The sequence below is a fragment of the Urocampus carinirostris genome, chromosome 13, assembly GCF_059441175.1.
Source record: "Urocampus carinirostris isolate Australia breed hairy pipefish chromosome 13, RoL_Ucar_1.0, whole genome shotgun sequence".
In the NCBI taxonomy this organism is placed as follows: domain Eukaryota; kingdom Metazoa; phylum Chordata; class Actinopteri; order Syngnathiformes; family Syngnathidae; genus Urocampus; species Urocampus carinirostris.
In genome coordinates this window covers 26639431-26656867 of record NC_142361.1, presented here as the reverse complement: position 1 = coordinate 26656867, position 17437 = coordinate 26639431, and the positions used below count along the sequence as shown (strand labels likewise).

At 39.1% G+C, this 17437-nt stretch overlaps 1 protein-coding gene across 2 annotated transcripts in view; it reads left to right on the top strand.

Moving 5' to 3' along the window:
• Positions 1-16618, top strand: part of lrrc1 (leucine rich repeat containing 1) — a 42617-nt gene extending 25999 nt beyond the window's left edge. The window contains exons 15-21 of one of the 2 annotated variants that reach the window (XM_088351292.1): positions 1510-1701; positions 4438-4659; positions 6282-6371; positions 6571-6648; positions 13214-13435; positions 13535-13627; positions 16340-16618. In XM_088351292.1, the coding sequence (XP_088207418.1) occupies positions 1510-1701; positions 4438-4659; positions 6282-6371; positions 6571-6648; positions 13214-13435; positions 13535-13627; positions 16340-16492 (1050 nt within the window). In that variant the 3' untranslated portion in view covers positions 16493-16618. Of the gene's footprint in view, positions 1-1506; positions 1702-4437; positions 4660-6281; positions 6372-6570; positions 6649-13213; positions 13436-13534; positions 13628-16339 lie in introns of both variants that reach the window. The other variant, XM_088351291.1, reaches the window with a different exon arrangement.
• The last annotated feature ends 819 nt before the right edge of the window (positions 16619-17437 follow it).

The following is a 17437-nucleotide window of genomic DNA, read 5'->3' as shown; positions in this document are numbered from 1 at the left end:
TTCCTCGTCAACTTACTTACTCCAATACCAAATATGCTAATAAAAGACAAAATAAACTAAATATGAATAAAATTACTAAATTTTGTGCAGGCTTGGGGAGTAACGGAATACATGGAACGGCAAAAGTGATGTTGGCAAGCTGTTTGGATTTATTTTCATTTTGTTTCTGTCGCATTTTATGTTAGTTTTGCCGGAGATCAAAGCTAGGAGAGAAACCTTACCACGTGTTGTGAGTCATAATTTTATTCATATTTAGTTTATTTTGTCTTTTATTAGCATATTTGGTATTGGAGTAATCCAAAAGTAATTGAAAGTAATCAAGTTAAAGTAACCCTACCCAACCCTGCTCATTCAAGTATAGCACTTTCAATAAAATTAAAAGTAAGGAGAGTAAGAGTTGAAGCTTACCTCCTTTTCCACAGTTGAACTCCCACCAAAATCAATAGATATCGCTGCCTGTAAATTGCTTTTAAAGAATTGTAGTATTTTTATTTGAATTGAGCACATTCTAACGAGGTGGAAAATTACTTCTGGGACATGTTGAATTTGAACAAAATAGCAAATAAAAATGTAAATTTATAACATTTATATGCATAATGAAATCAAGTTTGGTTTAGTTGATCAAATTATTAGAGAAAAAAAAGATTTTATAATTTTATGGCCTACACTTCTTGAGGAAGTTGATTACATTGCAACACAATAGAATTGAGCATATGTGTAACCAAGCTATCCAAAATACAAAACAATATGTGAAATCCATTTTATTTAGGGTTACATAATTGCAAAAACTCAAAACAGTACTTTTTTATCAACATTTTGCAGATTTTAGAGAAAAATCACGGTAAGAGAAACATACATGAAATGTTGCTCCAAACAGAGACTCACCCCAGTATATTAGAAAAGGTGGAATGTAAAACAGGGCAATAATGTTAGCGGCAACAAAAATGAAAAAACGAATTCACTTTTTTCTATGCATACGCAATACAGTATATTTTTTCCCTAGATTTGTTTGCTTTTGTAATTGTATAGTACCCATTACGCCGCTAGAGGGTACTAAAGGTCAGCATACATAGAGAATACGTTGTTAAAAAATAGATAAAAATAAAACAAATACACTCTTTACATTTCCCCACCTTATCGACGGGAAGTCATGATCTTTTTGCATATTTTTACATGGCCACCCAGAAATACTCAGCTTGCAACACATGTTCCTAATGCTTTGGTTTGGAGGTTAGAACACTATAATGCTCATAGTCCTTAGAGGACAAGACACAGGCATACCCATCCTTGACCCAAACTCCCTGGTGACATCAATTCAGGTAGCAAATCAATTGTCTGTCATCCATGTAGTTAGGCTGTCACCTGCATCTGACACTTGCCGCCGGCAATCAGGATGGAGAAAGTGTCCTTGAGTGACTGCTCATCACTGCCTCCGAAATAAGCACGAGAGTCATCCAGAAATTCTAAATCAAGCATCTCATCTCCATCATAATTATCATATTTTAGCAGCACGTGGTGTCCTCCAATGCACTCCAGGAGAATAGGACCCATCAAACGGGTCCATCCCTCAAGACCAGCTGCCAAAATTGGGCGCTTCCAGGCATCGGAAAGGTAGCAAAAGTGTGTCTGCACAGGGGCGTGCAACCAGGCACTGATGGTTTGTGTGAACACCATTCAAAGAAGATGGAGAAACCAGCTAAGGTGTGTTTTAGAAGTACAGTAGACCCCCAGGATACAACAGCAAATCTGTTCTGAGGTGGGGATCCCAAAGTTAAATTCTCATATAGCGGAGGACCGAAGCCTTTGTTTAGTTGAAGCGTTTTGAACCCCCAGAACCCCAGGTAAAAACGTTAAAATGACAAAAAACTATATTGTACCACTTATCTGTAATAAACATTTAGGCAACATTTTACATACTGTATACATTTAAGCAGAGGTGTAAAACTCATCTTTGCCAAGGGCCACATCCACCTAATGGAATGATCTATTTACCCATTATCTGCACCATTTATCCTCAGTAGGGTCGCGGGGGCGCTGGAGCTATCCAGCTATCTTTGGGCAGTGGACAGGGGACACCCTGAACAGGTTGCGTTGGGACAATTTGGGCCAGCCAATTAACCTGACATGCATGTTTTAGGACTGTGGGGGGGAACTGGAAACCCATGCAAGCACAGGGAGAACATGCAAACTCCACACAGGAAGGCCGGTAGCTGGATTTATACCCATGACCTCAGAACTGTGCCGTGGATGCGCTAACCACTCAGCTGCTGTGCTGCCCATGATGGAAAGATGTAATTTATAAATTAAACTAAAACAAATATGTAAAAATAAATGTCACTACTCTTTCTAGTAAGGTAACTCTGAATGTATTAAATATTCAAGACACATACAATCCAGGTTCATTGAAAAAATGTCACTACACACAACACGCTATATATTAAATACAGACATGATTCAAGTCAAGTCAAGTTAAATTTAATTGTACAGCCCTTAATCACAAAATGTCTCAAAGGACTGCACAGGTTACAATTACACCGTCCCCCGATCTTAAACCGACATGCCGGCAAGGAAAACCTCATCACGAGGAAAATATGAAACCTCGAGAAGGGGCTTCACAGGTGGTAATCCCCCTGCAGGATGGACAGAGTGCAATTAATTTAGCATAGAGTAACAGAACACAAAACACAGTGAAAATCAATAAAAAGAAAACCAAGGTAATTTGTAGAAATTTGTCCAGAAAGTGCATGACAGCAACGAAACCTCAAGCCTGTAAAATTGTCCAAAAAGTCGATGACAGCAACGTTGCAGCATCTCTGCCGGCTGGTCGATGCAGATGTTGACATGCTTCAGGTCCAGGCGTTGGTTCGCCGACTCATCTCGAATCGTCATTCTCCCGCGTATCACCAGAGAAGTATGAGGTGGGCATTAATCATAAGCTAATGAATAGAAGTGGGTCCTAAGTCTCGATTTAAAAACTTCCACAGAGATTGCAGATCTTATCTCCGGAGGCAGGGATCTATACAGCCCGGGCCCAGATGAAGAATTCTCTAGAGCCTGCAGACTTCTTCTTGGCTCTTGGAGTCACAAGTAGGCCAGCATTTTCCGAGTGGAGGCTCCGTGCAGGAAAATAAGGGGAAAATCAAATCAGAGAGATAAGAGGGGGCAAGTCCATGCAAACATTTGCATGTTAATAAATGAACTGTAAAGTCACATCTTAAGTGGACTGGGAGCCAGTGCAAGTTCGCTAATATAGGAGTGATATGGTCAAACTTTCTTGTCTTAGTCAAAATTCTCGCTGCCGCATTTGGAACCAGCTGCAAACTTTTGATGTTAGACATCAGTAGACCAGAAAGCAATAGATTACAGTTATCAAGCCGAGAAGTAATAAAAGCGTGAATTATTATCTCATCATCTGATTGAGACAGCATCGGGCGGATCTTTTCAATACTACTGAGGTGGAAGAAAGCTAATCTAGTAATATTTTTCACATGTAACTGAAATGACAGATTAGAATCAAATATAAACCTAGATTGGTGATATTACATTTGTTAATATATGAGCTCAAAGAAATTCGAGATACGGAATGTCTTTCGAACAAGTGTTGCCTGAAATGAGAGGCGAAAAAAGTGAGAATTACCAGACATTCCCACTACAAATCAGGCCTGTAAGGTGATTTTATGATCATCTTAAAAATGTTTTTTATGTTCAAATACTATTTGATTGTGTTGATAATGATCAGGAAGATGTGTTAACAGCTATTTGGGGTTAACTTGGATGCTTTTGGGAGGCTGGGAACGAATTAATCGGTTTTTAATTATTTTGTATTAGAATGATTTGTTCGAGATACAAGCAATTTTTAATACGAGCAAGATGCAGAAACGAATTAATGTTGTATATAAAGGTATCATTATATAACAAAATAAAACAATCTTTGGATAATTTATTTCTCAAATCTAATCATTGATACCGATGTACTGGCGTGAAATGGCGCTGAGCCTTTACTTTGCGGATATCTTAGTCACCGGCATTGTTTTTTGTAAGGCCACATTGAGTTATACGGTGGTCGTAGGCTGTGAGATTGACACATGAGAAATGAAAGGAAATATAACATTTTGTTTACCTTTGGTGTTGACTGTACTTGAGATGGTACGGTTGAGTTAGCTGTTGGATGCAGCGGTGGGGGCTGGCTGAAGATTCAAATTAAAACTCATTTTAAAGCTTCTACTTGCCAAGCGATCACAAAAATGCACTATATCCCCACCAATGCCAAGACCAAACCTATGCCCTTGGTGGGAACGCCCTATCCTGGGGGGCTACTGTATTTGCAAACCTATTTTTTCGATTATCGCACTCTGACACTTTTGATATCTTTCAGAGCTTTTCTGTCACCCCTCTAATGCAATTGCAATCGGCTTCCTTTTCATTTCTTATCAGCAGGATGCCAAAGGCCGGCTGACGTGGAGTGATAGCTTCCCACGTCGATTCCGCCACCAGAGAAGTGGCACTCAAGACGGACGGAAATTTCAACCGACTCAACCTCTGCATGCCGGATGCCGTCACCATGGAGACCGAACCCGTGGCTCAAAGCTCCCCTCCGTCAGCAGGCATCTCAAGCCTGTTTTGCCATGTGAATCGACGGCCTCACAAGTGCCATTGGGGGTAACTTGGACCTTTGCTTAAAGGGACAGTGTGTATTATTTAACGCATGCATGTCAGACATACGGTCCGCTTATAGGTATGTCAAGAAAAAAGTCTGAAGCTCGCTTGTATCAAGTTATGTTTTTTTTTGTAAAAAATAAATACAAACAAAAAACACTTTCTTGCCGCTAGAGGGCAGTAAAGTTTTAAAAGGGCTGATGTCCAGTCAGGTTTCTTGTTAATGATATCATTGTGGGCAGCACGGCCACCTGTCGTGGGTTCAAATCCAGCTCCAGACTTCCTGTGCGGAGTTTGTATGTTCTCCCCGTGCTTGCGTGGGTTTCCTCCGGGCACTCCGGTTTCCTCCCACGTTCCATAAACATGCATTTCAGGTGAATTGGCCGGTCCAAATTGTCCCTAGGTGTGAATGAGCGAATGCATTGTCTGTCCCTGTGTGCCCTGCGATTGGCTGGCAACCAGTTCAGGGTGTCCCCTGCCCTCTGCCCGGAGATGGCTGGGATGGGCTCCAGCCCCCCCGCGACCCTAATGAGGATAAGCGGTACGGCTGATGAGATGAGATATCATTGTGCAGCCTAGTAGTGTGATCTGATGTTGTATTCCTTTTTTTTCAACTTGTATTCATTTTAAAGCAGTATGACAGTTGAGGCAGGCATATTTTTTAAAGCTCACACTGGAGTTTGTTTATGTTTGCGAAGTTTGTCGTGAATTGGTTCAGATGTAAAGATGATTTTACTAACTGTTGAAATAAATAACACCCCTGATTTAGCGGCTCCCAGTTTATTCAATAAAAAAACTTGGATTAATAAGCAAAAATACATGAACTATCATATAAACATGCATTTTTTAAATCAATTGTAAGTGGAGAAATTTGTATTTATTTCGCATAACGTGAGTTCTCCAAGAGGGAGCTGACATGATTGTCCTCCATCTTGCTACTAAGGTAACTTACAAAACCCTTTAAAAAAACAACAACTCTTTTTTCTTTTTCTTATTTATTTCTTATTTATTTTTCTTCTTTGTTTCCCCTTTTCTTTTGTTTTACTTTTTCCTCTACTTTGCCCTGTTTTTCTTTCCTGTTCTGTTCTCTTCCCTGTTTTTTTTCCTTTCTTTCTTCTTTTCTTTTTCCCATGTTTACCCCTTTTCCTTTTTCTAACATTTTTCTTTTTTCTCCTCTATTGCTTTTTTCTCTACTTCACATGTTTTCTTGTTATCATTTTCTATTATCCTATTTTTCAATTCTATTTTTATTATAATGTTCTTCTTTTCTTTTTTCTAAATATTTCATCTTTTTTATTTTGCCTGTTTTTTCTGTTCTTCTTTTGTTTTTAGCTTTTGAAAATCTTTCTCCTACTGTTTTTTCCTTTTCCCTTTCTTATTTTCTTTCTCGTGTACCGCTTTTGTGTTTTCACTTTTTCCCCGCTTCTTTTTTTCTTTACAAAAAAAAAATGAGAAGAATTATGTTTAGTCAGTTTGAGTCCCAATAGTTTGTATTCTTCCTTGTGCTTTTTGGGCTCCGATTTTGGATGCAGTTACAGTGACCTCTGGTGGTTAAATATTACACATTGTCCCTTTTTTCCCAAAAGAGGATTTTTCCATCACTATTCTTTCTCTCATTTGTTTAGTTACAGATCAAAGTATCTGGCCAGAGGGACGGCCTGGGTATAAGCATAGCCGGTGGGAAAGGATCTTTGCCGTACAAAGACCGCGACGAGGTTGGTAAATAACCGAATCCTTTTAATTTCCTGCATCGTTTTAAAATTAATTCTAATTTCAACATTACCCAGAATTCAAAAGTATTTAACAAGGAGCATAGTGGTGACTCATATATTTACCGGGAACAAATCAGTTTCTGTGAGAGCACTGGACAAGATTGATCTCTGCTGTCAGTCAAGTTTGCTTATTTCCTTTCAGGGTATTTTTATTTCCAGAGTCACCAAAGGGGGGCCCTCGGAAAAGGCAGGACTCCATGTTGGAGACAGATTACTGAAGGTAAGCTATTAATAGTAGTATTTTTTCTGCTTTGTGATTGATCCTGGGTGTCACGGTGGATGGCTGGATAGCACCCATCCCCACGGTGCGGAGGTCCAGGACTCGATTCCAGGATGGATGGATATTTGATCCTTTTAATAGATCGTTTAATAATATTCTTATATTTTGTGGCCACGTGCTCATATAGTTTCATCTCTACAAAACAGGGGGCACTAACGTTCAGAAAAAAAGCGCGATGAGCCTGCTGCAGACAGTGGTTTTCATTTTTTCTCAAGTAACTTGAGAGATTTTTTTCAGCCAAAAACTTCCACAAAAACTAACTAACTAACCAACTAACCAACTAAATAATTAAGCAACTATTGAACAACAAATTAAAAAAACAAAAAACAAAACGTATTTATTAATAACGGAAATTAATCAATCAAAATTAAAAAAGGAATTAAAAAAAACATCAAAACTGTCAAATAATCATAACTAAAAAACGCAAAACCAATTTAAACATTATAATATGATAACATGAATCAACTAATTGAAAAAAATCTGTCAAATAATAATGACTAAGAAAAACGCAAACACAATCAAAATCAAAAAGACAAAGACAAAACTAATTAGAAATCAATGAATTAAAACTGTTGAATAAAAACTGAACAATACAAGCGCAATTAAGAAAACGTAATCATGGTTAGCACAAACTAATTCACCAAAAATAAAATCAATTAATCAAAACTGTCAAATAATCGTAGCTAAAAAACTCAAACACCTAAAACACGTATTTATTAATAGCGTATATTAACTATCCAAAAAGCAAAACAATAATCAATGAATAAAAACTTTGAAATAATCAACTAAAAATGTAAATACAAAACGTATTTATTAATAGTATAAACTCACTAACCAAAATGAAAAAAAAATAGAAATAAATAGATAAAAAACTGTAAAATAACCATTTAAACACAATTAAAAAAACGTATGTGTTAATAAGCTACCATAAACTAAGTTACCAAAGAATAAAAATAAATCGAAATAAATAGATGATAAACCGTTAAAAAAATCAAGACTAAAATTGCAAGCACAATAAAGATGCTGGTTGGTTGGTTGGTTGGTTGGTAGGTTGGTAGGTTGGTAGGTTGATTGGTTGGTTGGTTGGTTGTTTGGTTGGTTGGTTGGTTGGTTGGTTGGTTGGTTGGTTGGTTGGTAGGTTGGTTGGTTGGTTGGTTGATTGGTTGGTTGGTTGGTTGGTTGGTTGGTTGGTTGGTAGGTTGGTTGGTTGGTTGGCTGGTTGATTGGATCCCTTAACCACTAGGGTCGTAGGGGAACCATTTCCTGTGGTATGTCATGGGCAAGTACAGCATGGTTGTACCCATCCATCTCCAGGCCAACATGTTATTTAGTAAAATTGTTAACTAAGTAAACAATAAATTAAAACCATACCTAAAAACGCAAACACACGCACGCACACAAACACACGCCCCCCCCCCCCCACACACACACAAAGGATAAAACAATAATATTAACATAAACACTATTTTTAAAACCATTGTACAGGTTGGCAAAACCACTCTGGTGTAAGTAGACTTTAGGTTTTATGGAACATTTTCATCTCATCTCATTAGCTGCACCGCTTATCCTCAGCAGGGTCGTGGGGGTGCTGGAGCCCATCCCAGCAATCATCGGGCAGTGGGCAGGGGACACCCTGAACTGGTTGCCGGCTCATCACAGGGCACACAGGGACAGACAATCCACCTGAAATGCATGTTTTTGGAATGTGGGAGGAAACCGGAGTACGGGGAGAACATACAAAACTCCGCACAGGAAGTCCGGTAGCTGGATTTGAACCCACACAGGAGGTTCCCAAGACCTTAGAACTGTGCCGCACACACGCTAACCACTGCGCCGCCGTGCTGCTCTATGGAACATTTTATTTTAAGAAAATATACCTTTCTGAAGTCATTATGATTTATTTTTCTCAATCTATATGATAGTTTTTTAATTTTCATCAAAAACATAAATACCTCTAAAGTGCCTTTATGCACTCTAGGGGTACAAGGAACTCCATTTGAGAAAAGAGTTTCCATTAGAAACTTCACAAAACAACGACAAAATCATAATTAAAATGAATTCAATATTCGTGTCCATGTACGTATTGGTGACCAGAAGATCAAGGTGCTGTATCTTAGTCAGATAAGGAGGCGTCTCCTGTTGCTGGTTCTGCTGTTACTGGTAACTATGGAAACAGTACTGTAGGGGGAGCAAACCCCTATCCACAAAGACATCATGGAGAGGGTTCTGCGAGGCTGTACTTTCCCAGGACACACCACATGAAGTGGGGCCTGGACCACCCTGAGGGTTAAGCAGTGTTGGGAATAACGCCGTTATAAATAACACCGTTACCTAACGACGTTGTTTTTTCAGTAACGTCAAAAACGGTGGGTTACTTTGAATGAAGCGGTCTTCCGCTCTGCTCCGAGTATATTTACCTTTACGTCTTTTTGGATCATGTCCCCATTCAAAATATCGACGACCATGTACTGGACTGTCTCAGAAAATTAGAATATTGTGATAAAGTTCTTTATTTTCTGTAATGCAATTAAAAAAACAAAAATGTCATACATTCTGGATTCATTACACGTCAACTGAACTATTTCAAGCCTTTTATTATTTTAATATTGCTGAATTTGGCTTACAGCTTAAGAAAACTCAAAAATCCTATCTCAAAATATTAGAATATCATGAAAAAGTATACAAGTAGGCTATTCAACTAATCACCTGAATCATCTAATTAACTCGAAACACCTTGCGAGGGTTTCCTGAGCCTTAAAAACACTCAGCTTCGTTCAGTAAACTAAATCACAAGTATGGGGAAGACTGCTGATCTGACTGCTGTCCAGAGGACCATCATTGATACCCTCCATCAGGAGGGTAAGACACAAAAAGAAATTTCTCAAAGAGCAGGCTGTTCACAGAGTGCAGTTTCAAAGCATATCCACAAAAAGTCTGTTGGAAGGGAAAAATGTGGCCGGAAACGCTGCACAGCCAAGAGAGATGACCGCAGCCTTAACAAAATTGTGAAGAAGAGCCGCTTCCAGAATTTGGGGGAGCTTCAAAGACAGTGGGCTGAAGCTGGAGTCCAGGTATCAAAAGCCACAGTTCACAGACGTGTCCGGGAAATGGGCTACAATAGCCGTATTCCCATGGTCAAGCCACTTCTGAACTCAAGACAACGGAAGAAGCGTCTGACTTGGGCTATGGAGAAGAAGCACTGGACAGTTGCAGAGTGGTCCAAAGTCCTCTTTTCAGACGAAAGCAAGTTTTGCATTTCATTTGGAAGTCAAGGCGCCAGAGTCTGGAGAAAGGCTGGAGAGGAGCAAAATCCAAGTTGCTTGAAATCCAGTGTGAAGTTCCCACAGTCAGCAATGGTTTGGGGAGCCATGTCAGCTGCTGGTGTTGGTTCACTGTGTTTCATCAAGTCCAGAGTAAATGCAACTGTGTACCAAGAGATTTTAGAGCACTACATGCTTCCATCTGCTGAAAAGCTCTATGGAGATGAGGATTTCATTTTCCAGCATGATCTGGCACCTGCCCACAGTGCCAAAACCACCAGTAACTGGTGCACTGACCATGGCATCACTGTCCTTGATTGGCCTGCTAATTCCCCTGACCTGAACCCCATCGAGAATTTGTGGGGTATAGTTAAGAAGAAGATGAAAGACACCAGACCTACAAATGCAAATGGGCTGAAGGCCGCTATCGAAGCATCCTGGGCATCAATAACACCTCAGCAATGCCACAGGCTGATTGCCTCCATGCCACGCCGGATTGATGCAGTAATCCGTGCAAAAGGATTCCCAACCAAGTACTGAGTGCATCAATGGACATTTTCAAATGTTTGATTTAGTTTTGCTGTTATAAAATTATTTTTTTTACTTGGTCTGAGGAAGTATTCTAATATTTTGAGATAGGATTTTTGAGTTTTTTTCAGCTGTAAGCCAAAATCAGCAATATTCAAATAATAAAAGGCTTGAAATAGTTCAGTTGATGTGTAATGAATCCAGAATGTATGACATTTTTGTTTTTTTAATTGCATTACAGAAAATAAAGAACCTTATCACAATATTCTAATTTTCTGAGACAGTCCAGTAGTTTAAGCACCCCGGGCTGTGTCATTCGTGAACGAAACGTCTTTATGTGCCAATTCTTTGAAGTGGAAGCTGGTTAACCACCAGTTGAAAGCCGATTCCCGATTAGCTTTATTTCTCTTGTGATTGGTCAAAAATCAAAATGCTTTTTTTCCAGGGATTCTGTGCTGTTGACTTTGAATTTGTTGGGTATAAAAAAGGTGGAAATTGTTTTATATTTTATCTTTTTCTTTGTAGATGTATCTATCTATCTACCCTATCATATACCTCGAAAGGGGTGACCGCCAGCAAGACAGACACATACAAAAACAAAGAAAATAAAAAAAGGGGAAAAAGTAGCAAAAACACATAAGAAATTTTTGGGGACCATGGCCAACCCAAATGCCCAAACGCCAAACAAGTTAAGCGCCTCGGCACCCAAGTTGGTGCTGTTTTCGTCCCTCCAGATGAAATGGGACACAAGAAAGCGTCCGTGTCACTCGGGTCAGGGTGACACAAAACACTCGTCTGTTCAACGGCAGGGCCCGACAGCTTTCACTGGTTTACCCCTGCCGCATCATACAGGTGCCCTGCCCATCCCTTAGAACGTTTCCAAACATCCCACTATCCTATCACAACACCTCTCCACTCATTCTATTGTAATTTACGTTACCTGTGTTTTCCAGTGTTAACGTTTAAGCGTTTTTGTTGCTCAACCCTTTTTGTTGCTCATAATAACCCTATTGGGTTATTATGTGACATAATACATTGTAATATAAGGGTTAAACAACCATAACAACCCAAAGAGCCATTTGGAATAAGAAAGAGCCGGCTCTTTTTAGTGAGCCAAGCAGAAAAAGCCAGTTCTCTAAAAAATAAAAGTCAGAGTTCCCATCTCTACAACGGACCAGTCCAGTTAGATTTAAATAATTAAACTTACTTTATATTGTCTATAGCTGATTCTTATTTTATGATATTGTTTCTTTTTGTTGTAGTTCAAGTGTAGGATAAATTTGTTGCTGATGACGTATTGCAGGGTTCTATGACACAACTACCTGTCGGTTCTCTATTCAATTGAGTCGAATACTTTGTATAAGTTTATATAAGTATGTTTAAGACTTGTATGAGTAACCTGTATTGTTGTGTACTGAAAAATATACATTCATTAAGATAATACACACTATAAAGACGAATAAAGTGAAGCTTAAATTACTTTTGGAAGATGGGCTTCAAGAGTTAGGCTACTTCCTTCTCCTTAGAAAAGGTCTTAAAAAAGCAATCCAACGATTTCAACCTGATCAAGCTTCCCAATTCTTCTTTCATTTCAAATGAAACTGCTCTTTACACTTTACACCAAACATATTTAATGGATGAGCGTTATATTAAAAAATAAAACTGTCAAAGTTCTTAACGCGCTGGAGATACAGTATAGTATGCTTACAAACAAACTCGGACTGTGGCAGAAGGAGGAAGCCAGTGGATCCGGGGTGAGCTCTCACAATGCCACACGTCTGTAGTGGTGGAAAGAAGAACTACTGTATTTTCCTGTGGAAAAGGGTGCACAATACAAAATCTAACTTACAGCAATGTCCAGCTGGATATTTTTCGACATCCCCCCAAAAATTCTCGTATGTACCGTTATTCGAAACCCGTAAGTACGGGACGCAACTTTTTTGACACAAAATTGTCATTATTACCCGATTACATTTTTTTTTAAACAACGCACTCCAAACTTTTCGTCAGGCAGATCCGGCAGATGTTGTTTTGGTCTCGCGGTTCGAGTTTTCGTCTGCACGACGATCTCGAGTTGTGTGGTGAAAAGTCCGTCTCTTTTTAGAGAACCGTCTTTTTCGGCTCAACTCATTCAAGAGAGCCGACTCTCAAACGGCTCACTTGCTTTGATGCATTACATTACGAATTATTATCTTGTACAAAGAAGTTAAGAAAAAAAGGAAGTATAAAAGGAGAAAATAAAAAAAAAGACAGGTTTGTGGTTATCCCTTTAATCGGTATATTACCAACAATAATTTGATGCAGAAAATGTATTAATAATTTGATGATTAAAACTGAACGAAAATATAGATATTTTTAATATATTTGTCACCGATTTACGATTTCAACCTCGATAACACTAAATTTTGGGAACCCTTAGATCTCTGTTGGGATCCATAGATTTTTGAGCATGCGAGTCCCCGGGACCCATTACTTTTCAGAGGTAAAATGAACACTGTACTATAGAGTAACTCAATTCGTAACTCATTTACTTTTTGGAAAAAGTAGTGAGTAACTATCAATAATTACTTTTTTAAAGTAACGTGCCCAACACTGGGGTTAAGGGATCCGTGAACCGTGAGCGTAGTGGAATTAAGAGAAATATGCTACTACGTGACAGAGAGTCATGTCTGAGAACACAAGACTCCCTTCTTTAAAAAATGAATGCCACCCTCCAGGTGAACAACCTCAGCATGCAGGGAGCGACCCACCTCGAGGCTGTCCGTGCCCTGAGGAACGCCGGAAGCTGCATTCAATTGAAAGTCTTGCGTGAAGGATGCAACGTGAGACGGCGGACGACGGCCGAAGCCTTCCAACGCCCGTGCGACCTCGCCGAATGTCGAAAGGAAGAATCTCCGCACCAGAAAACGGATGTGGCGGTCTACAATGGCAACGGCATTGTGGGTAGAGGAGGGAAAAAAAATGCCCATAAATAATTATTATCTCAAACTCATTACTATTTCTTCTTTTTCTTCCTATTGCCGTTTTCCTTACGCCAGACCGATTTCCAGATTGATGCACAGCGGTCTCAGTTGGAGATGAATGCCTTGATCAAAAGAAATGATTTGCTGTCAGACAAAAACACAATGAAAGTAAGATGTCATTTTTTTCAACCAAATATCAAACATACAGCTAGCAACGGATGCAGATTTTCCCCTGATTTTTTTTTTTTTTATCTGTCGGTATTATTGCGTGTTTCGGAGTACTTCAATATTTTACACGGTTGGATTCACTTCCATCACGGATATAAGAGGACCATGCTCGCGTATTATTATCGAATGTAACGGCTGCTAGAAGATGTCTTTGGTTAGCGACCCCAGCTTTATATTTTTATGGTATCTTGTTTCAGACTTATTGTGATGTTTCTGTGATGAGGATGTTTTGAAATGTCAGCAAATCTTGAATCCCAAAAGTTTAAGCTTTCCAATGATATGCGGCATGACACCATGTCTGTACGTGTCTGAGCACATAATTGCTTCTCAACAATCTGACGGCCCGAACTTTAAAGGGGTTAGTAAAGTTTGACTGACCTACAGTATCTGACTGTTTTGTCGACGTTCCTCCTGTAGACGCTTATAGTCCGGTGCGCCTTATGTATGGAAAATATATGACAGAAGACCATTATTTGGTGGTGCGCCTTGCAATCCGTTGAGCCTTATAGTGCAGAAAATATGCTTCAAACAGTACATGGTTCTACACTTTTGACATAAGCAGCTGTCTAGGATAATTTGCAATTTCACACTTGGTTGGTGGCCAGTCACTGCTGAGCAATGCAAGCAATTAAAAAGCAATTTTTCCATTAGATGTCCCCTCAAATTGAAGAGCTGTCAATTTTCATGTAAGAGGCTGATAAGAGAAGTTGGACAATAAACTGTTTTTAGGAGATATGTTTTTTGACTTTCTATACATTAGAATAAGCTTCTTCTATCTTTAAAATTAGCCTTCCCCGATCGCATAGAGTCTTTGACAGCATGTCCAAAGTCCGGCTCGGGGGCCAGTTACGGCCCGTGATCAAATTTTTAATAGTCGCCGTCTCTGGCATAAAATGAACAATGTGTGGTCCACCAGTAATGTTGACCGCAGAATAAGATACATTTGTACAAAAAAAATCACCAGAGCATGCAGGTAGCCCTTTGGCCACCTTGCCTTTGGCTTTGGCTTTCTGTTAAAGTCTTAGCCCACCCCATTTCCGACATGGCGACTGTAAATTCAAAAAAGGAAAAGTGACTATGAGGGCTGCTGCTTCCAGGACAACTGGAAATTTAAGAATTTTTTCACCGAAATCCGAAACAACTGCGTCTTCCTAAATTACCAAGCGATTGTTACGGTTTGAAAATAATATAATATCAAGAAGGAATGCCGGACGAAACATACTGACTACAAAAGGCTTACTTGAAACAAAGGCTGTGAAAAGGTGGGGCAACAGAAACGACACAGCAGCGCTTTTACACTAGAGTTAAATGATAATGCTTCAAAGGCGAGCTACGAGGTCGCAACACTGATCGCTAAGCACTGCAAATCTTTTATGGAGAGTACATATATTCCAAACAAACACAACCTTTGTCTTCTTATATGCCTCAACTTTCATTGTCTTTCTTCATCCACGCTTAAAATGAGTGTTTTTCTACGCCTTAAAACTGTTATTTTTATCGTCTTCTACTTGCATCTACAATAGTCTTCTACACTGAAATTTGATTTTTCTATGTCAAAATGAGATTTTTCTCTAAAAACATGTATTTTCCTACCAGTATTCAATGCACGACCACTAACTTCTTCTAGGCCCTAAAAGTACCGTTGTTTTTTTCTTCTATGCTTAAAATTATCGTGTTTTTTTGTGCTTAAAACTAACATTTTGATAATCCTCTGCTCCCCAAATCTACTATAGCGTTTTTTTTTTAGCTGAGACTGAATTCTTCTCCTTTGTCATAAGATTTCACTTGGAAAATGTGAGTCTCCTTTCATGCCAAAACCCACCATTGTCTTATTCTATGCTTAAAAATTGTGTTTCTATGCCTAAAAACTATCATTTTTTTATAAAGAATCTACTACATTCTTCTTCGATGTTAAAATAAAATTTATCTAAAAAATGACCAGTCGTCTTCTTTTAGGCTTAAAATTAGAGTTATCATATGATTTAAAACTAGCATTTTGATAACCTTCTCCTGCCCAAATCTGGTGTAACGCTCTCTTCTCCTGAGTTTAAACTACATTATTCTTCTATGTGAAAATGAGATTTACTACCTTTGTCTTCTTGTTTGGCCCCAAAAGACCACTGCATTCTTCTTCTATGCTTAAAATCAACGTTCTTCTATGCCAAAGAACGAGCATTTTCATAATCTTCTAGTTCCCATACCTTGTAGTTTTCTTCTGTCCCAAAACTAGATCCTTCTTCTATGTCAAACTGAGATTACTCATGAAAAACTAGTCTTCCCCTATGCATAAACACAAGCTTTATCTTCTTCTACTCTTCAAATACACTATAGTCTTCTCCCAAGATTAAACTAGATTCTCCTTTTATGTCAAAATGAGATTTCGCTTGAAAAAACAGTCTTCTGTAGCAAACACGACCTTTGTCTTCCTCTACGCCATCCATTGTATTCTTCTGCACCTAACTAGTTTCTTCTTCTATGCTGAAAATTAGAATCGTCTTCTCCCGGCGAAAAAAAAAGGAAATTACACAATGGATCCACTTATATTGTACGTTTTTTTCCCCGATTCTGTCTAACCTCTGGCGTCTTTGAGAGAAACACTTCACCGGAATTCATTTCCATGCTAAAGCCGACACCTGTCAATTCCTTTGACAGATCCCACGGATCATCCTCACTCACCCATCCACATCCGACGAAGATGTTGAGCTCTTTCCGCAAGCTTCCAGCAGAGGAGTGCAGCGAGAATCCGACATTCCCGAGAGCTGTGTACCTTCGGAAGGTTTTGACAGCGCCTTTTATCCACCTTGACCGCTAAGAAAATTTCAAATACTGAAGGGACTTTGAGAAGCATACATTGTAAAATGGTTGATGGGAATTTCGCAGGGCATTTACAATTACTGTCAAATGATGTTGTGCCTTGAACTGTGAAAGAACGGATTTATGTTTTTGTTTTCTTTTCAATGCGAGCTGTCGTTTAGATGTCTCATTTGAACTGAGATCAAACATTTGAAAAATAAACACTGTGTGATGGCAAAGAATAAACTGACTTCACTTTTACAAGCAAACAGTTTTTACAATTGTCGTTGTGAAGAAAATAACCAGACTTTCTTGATCGGTCTATCTCTCACTTACGGCTAAAAATAAAATAATGAGATTTTCTGGATCGCTCTTACTCTTAATTATTGATGCAAACAAAATAACTCAGGTTTGAGGGGGCAAATTAACTCCCAATAATAGTTTTAAATTAAATAAACCATTTTTCTGAAATGATTCAACTTTTAATTAAGAATCAAAGTTTTTTGGATCGATCCAACTATCACTTACTGATGAAAAGGAAATGACCAGATTTTTCTGGATCAATGTTACTCACTTATTTATAAACATGAAATAACCAGATTTTGTCAGAACCAGAACAGGAGGAGGACCCAGATGCGTAACGTTTTCACACAAGCTTTATTTTACGGGAATGGGGCAGTCGTGCACGTTAACACAAACGCCAGTGATTCTGCGATCGCTGAGCGGAAGAAGAGAGAAGTCCGGCGTGGAAAAACAGGAAGCCAGAGGCCGACAAGATCGATACCAGATGCATGAGTAGATACAGGACCGACGGTGTTGATACCTGACAGGACGGGACCGACAGAATCGTTACCAGATACACGAGCAGATACAGGACAGACGGGGCAGACAGGATCGAAACCAGATACTGGAGACTGGAGTCAGATATCAGAAAGGACGAGACGGATGGGATTGATA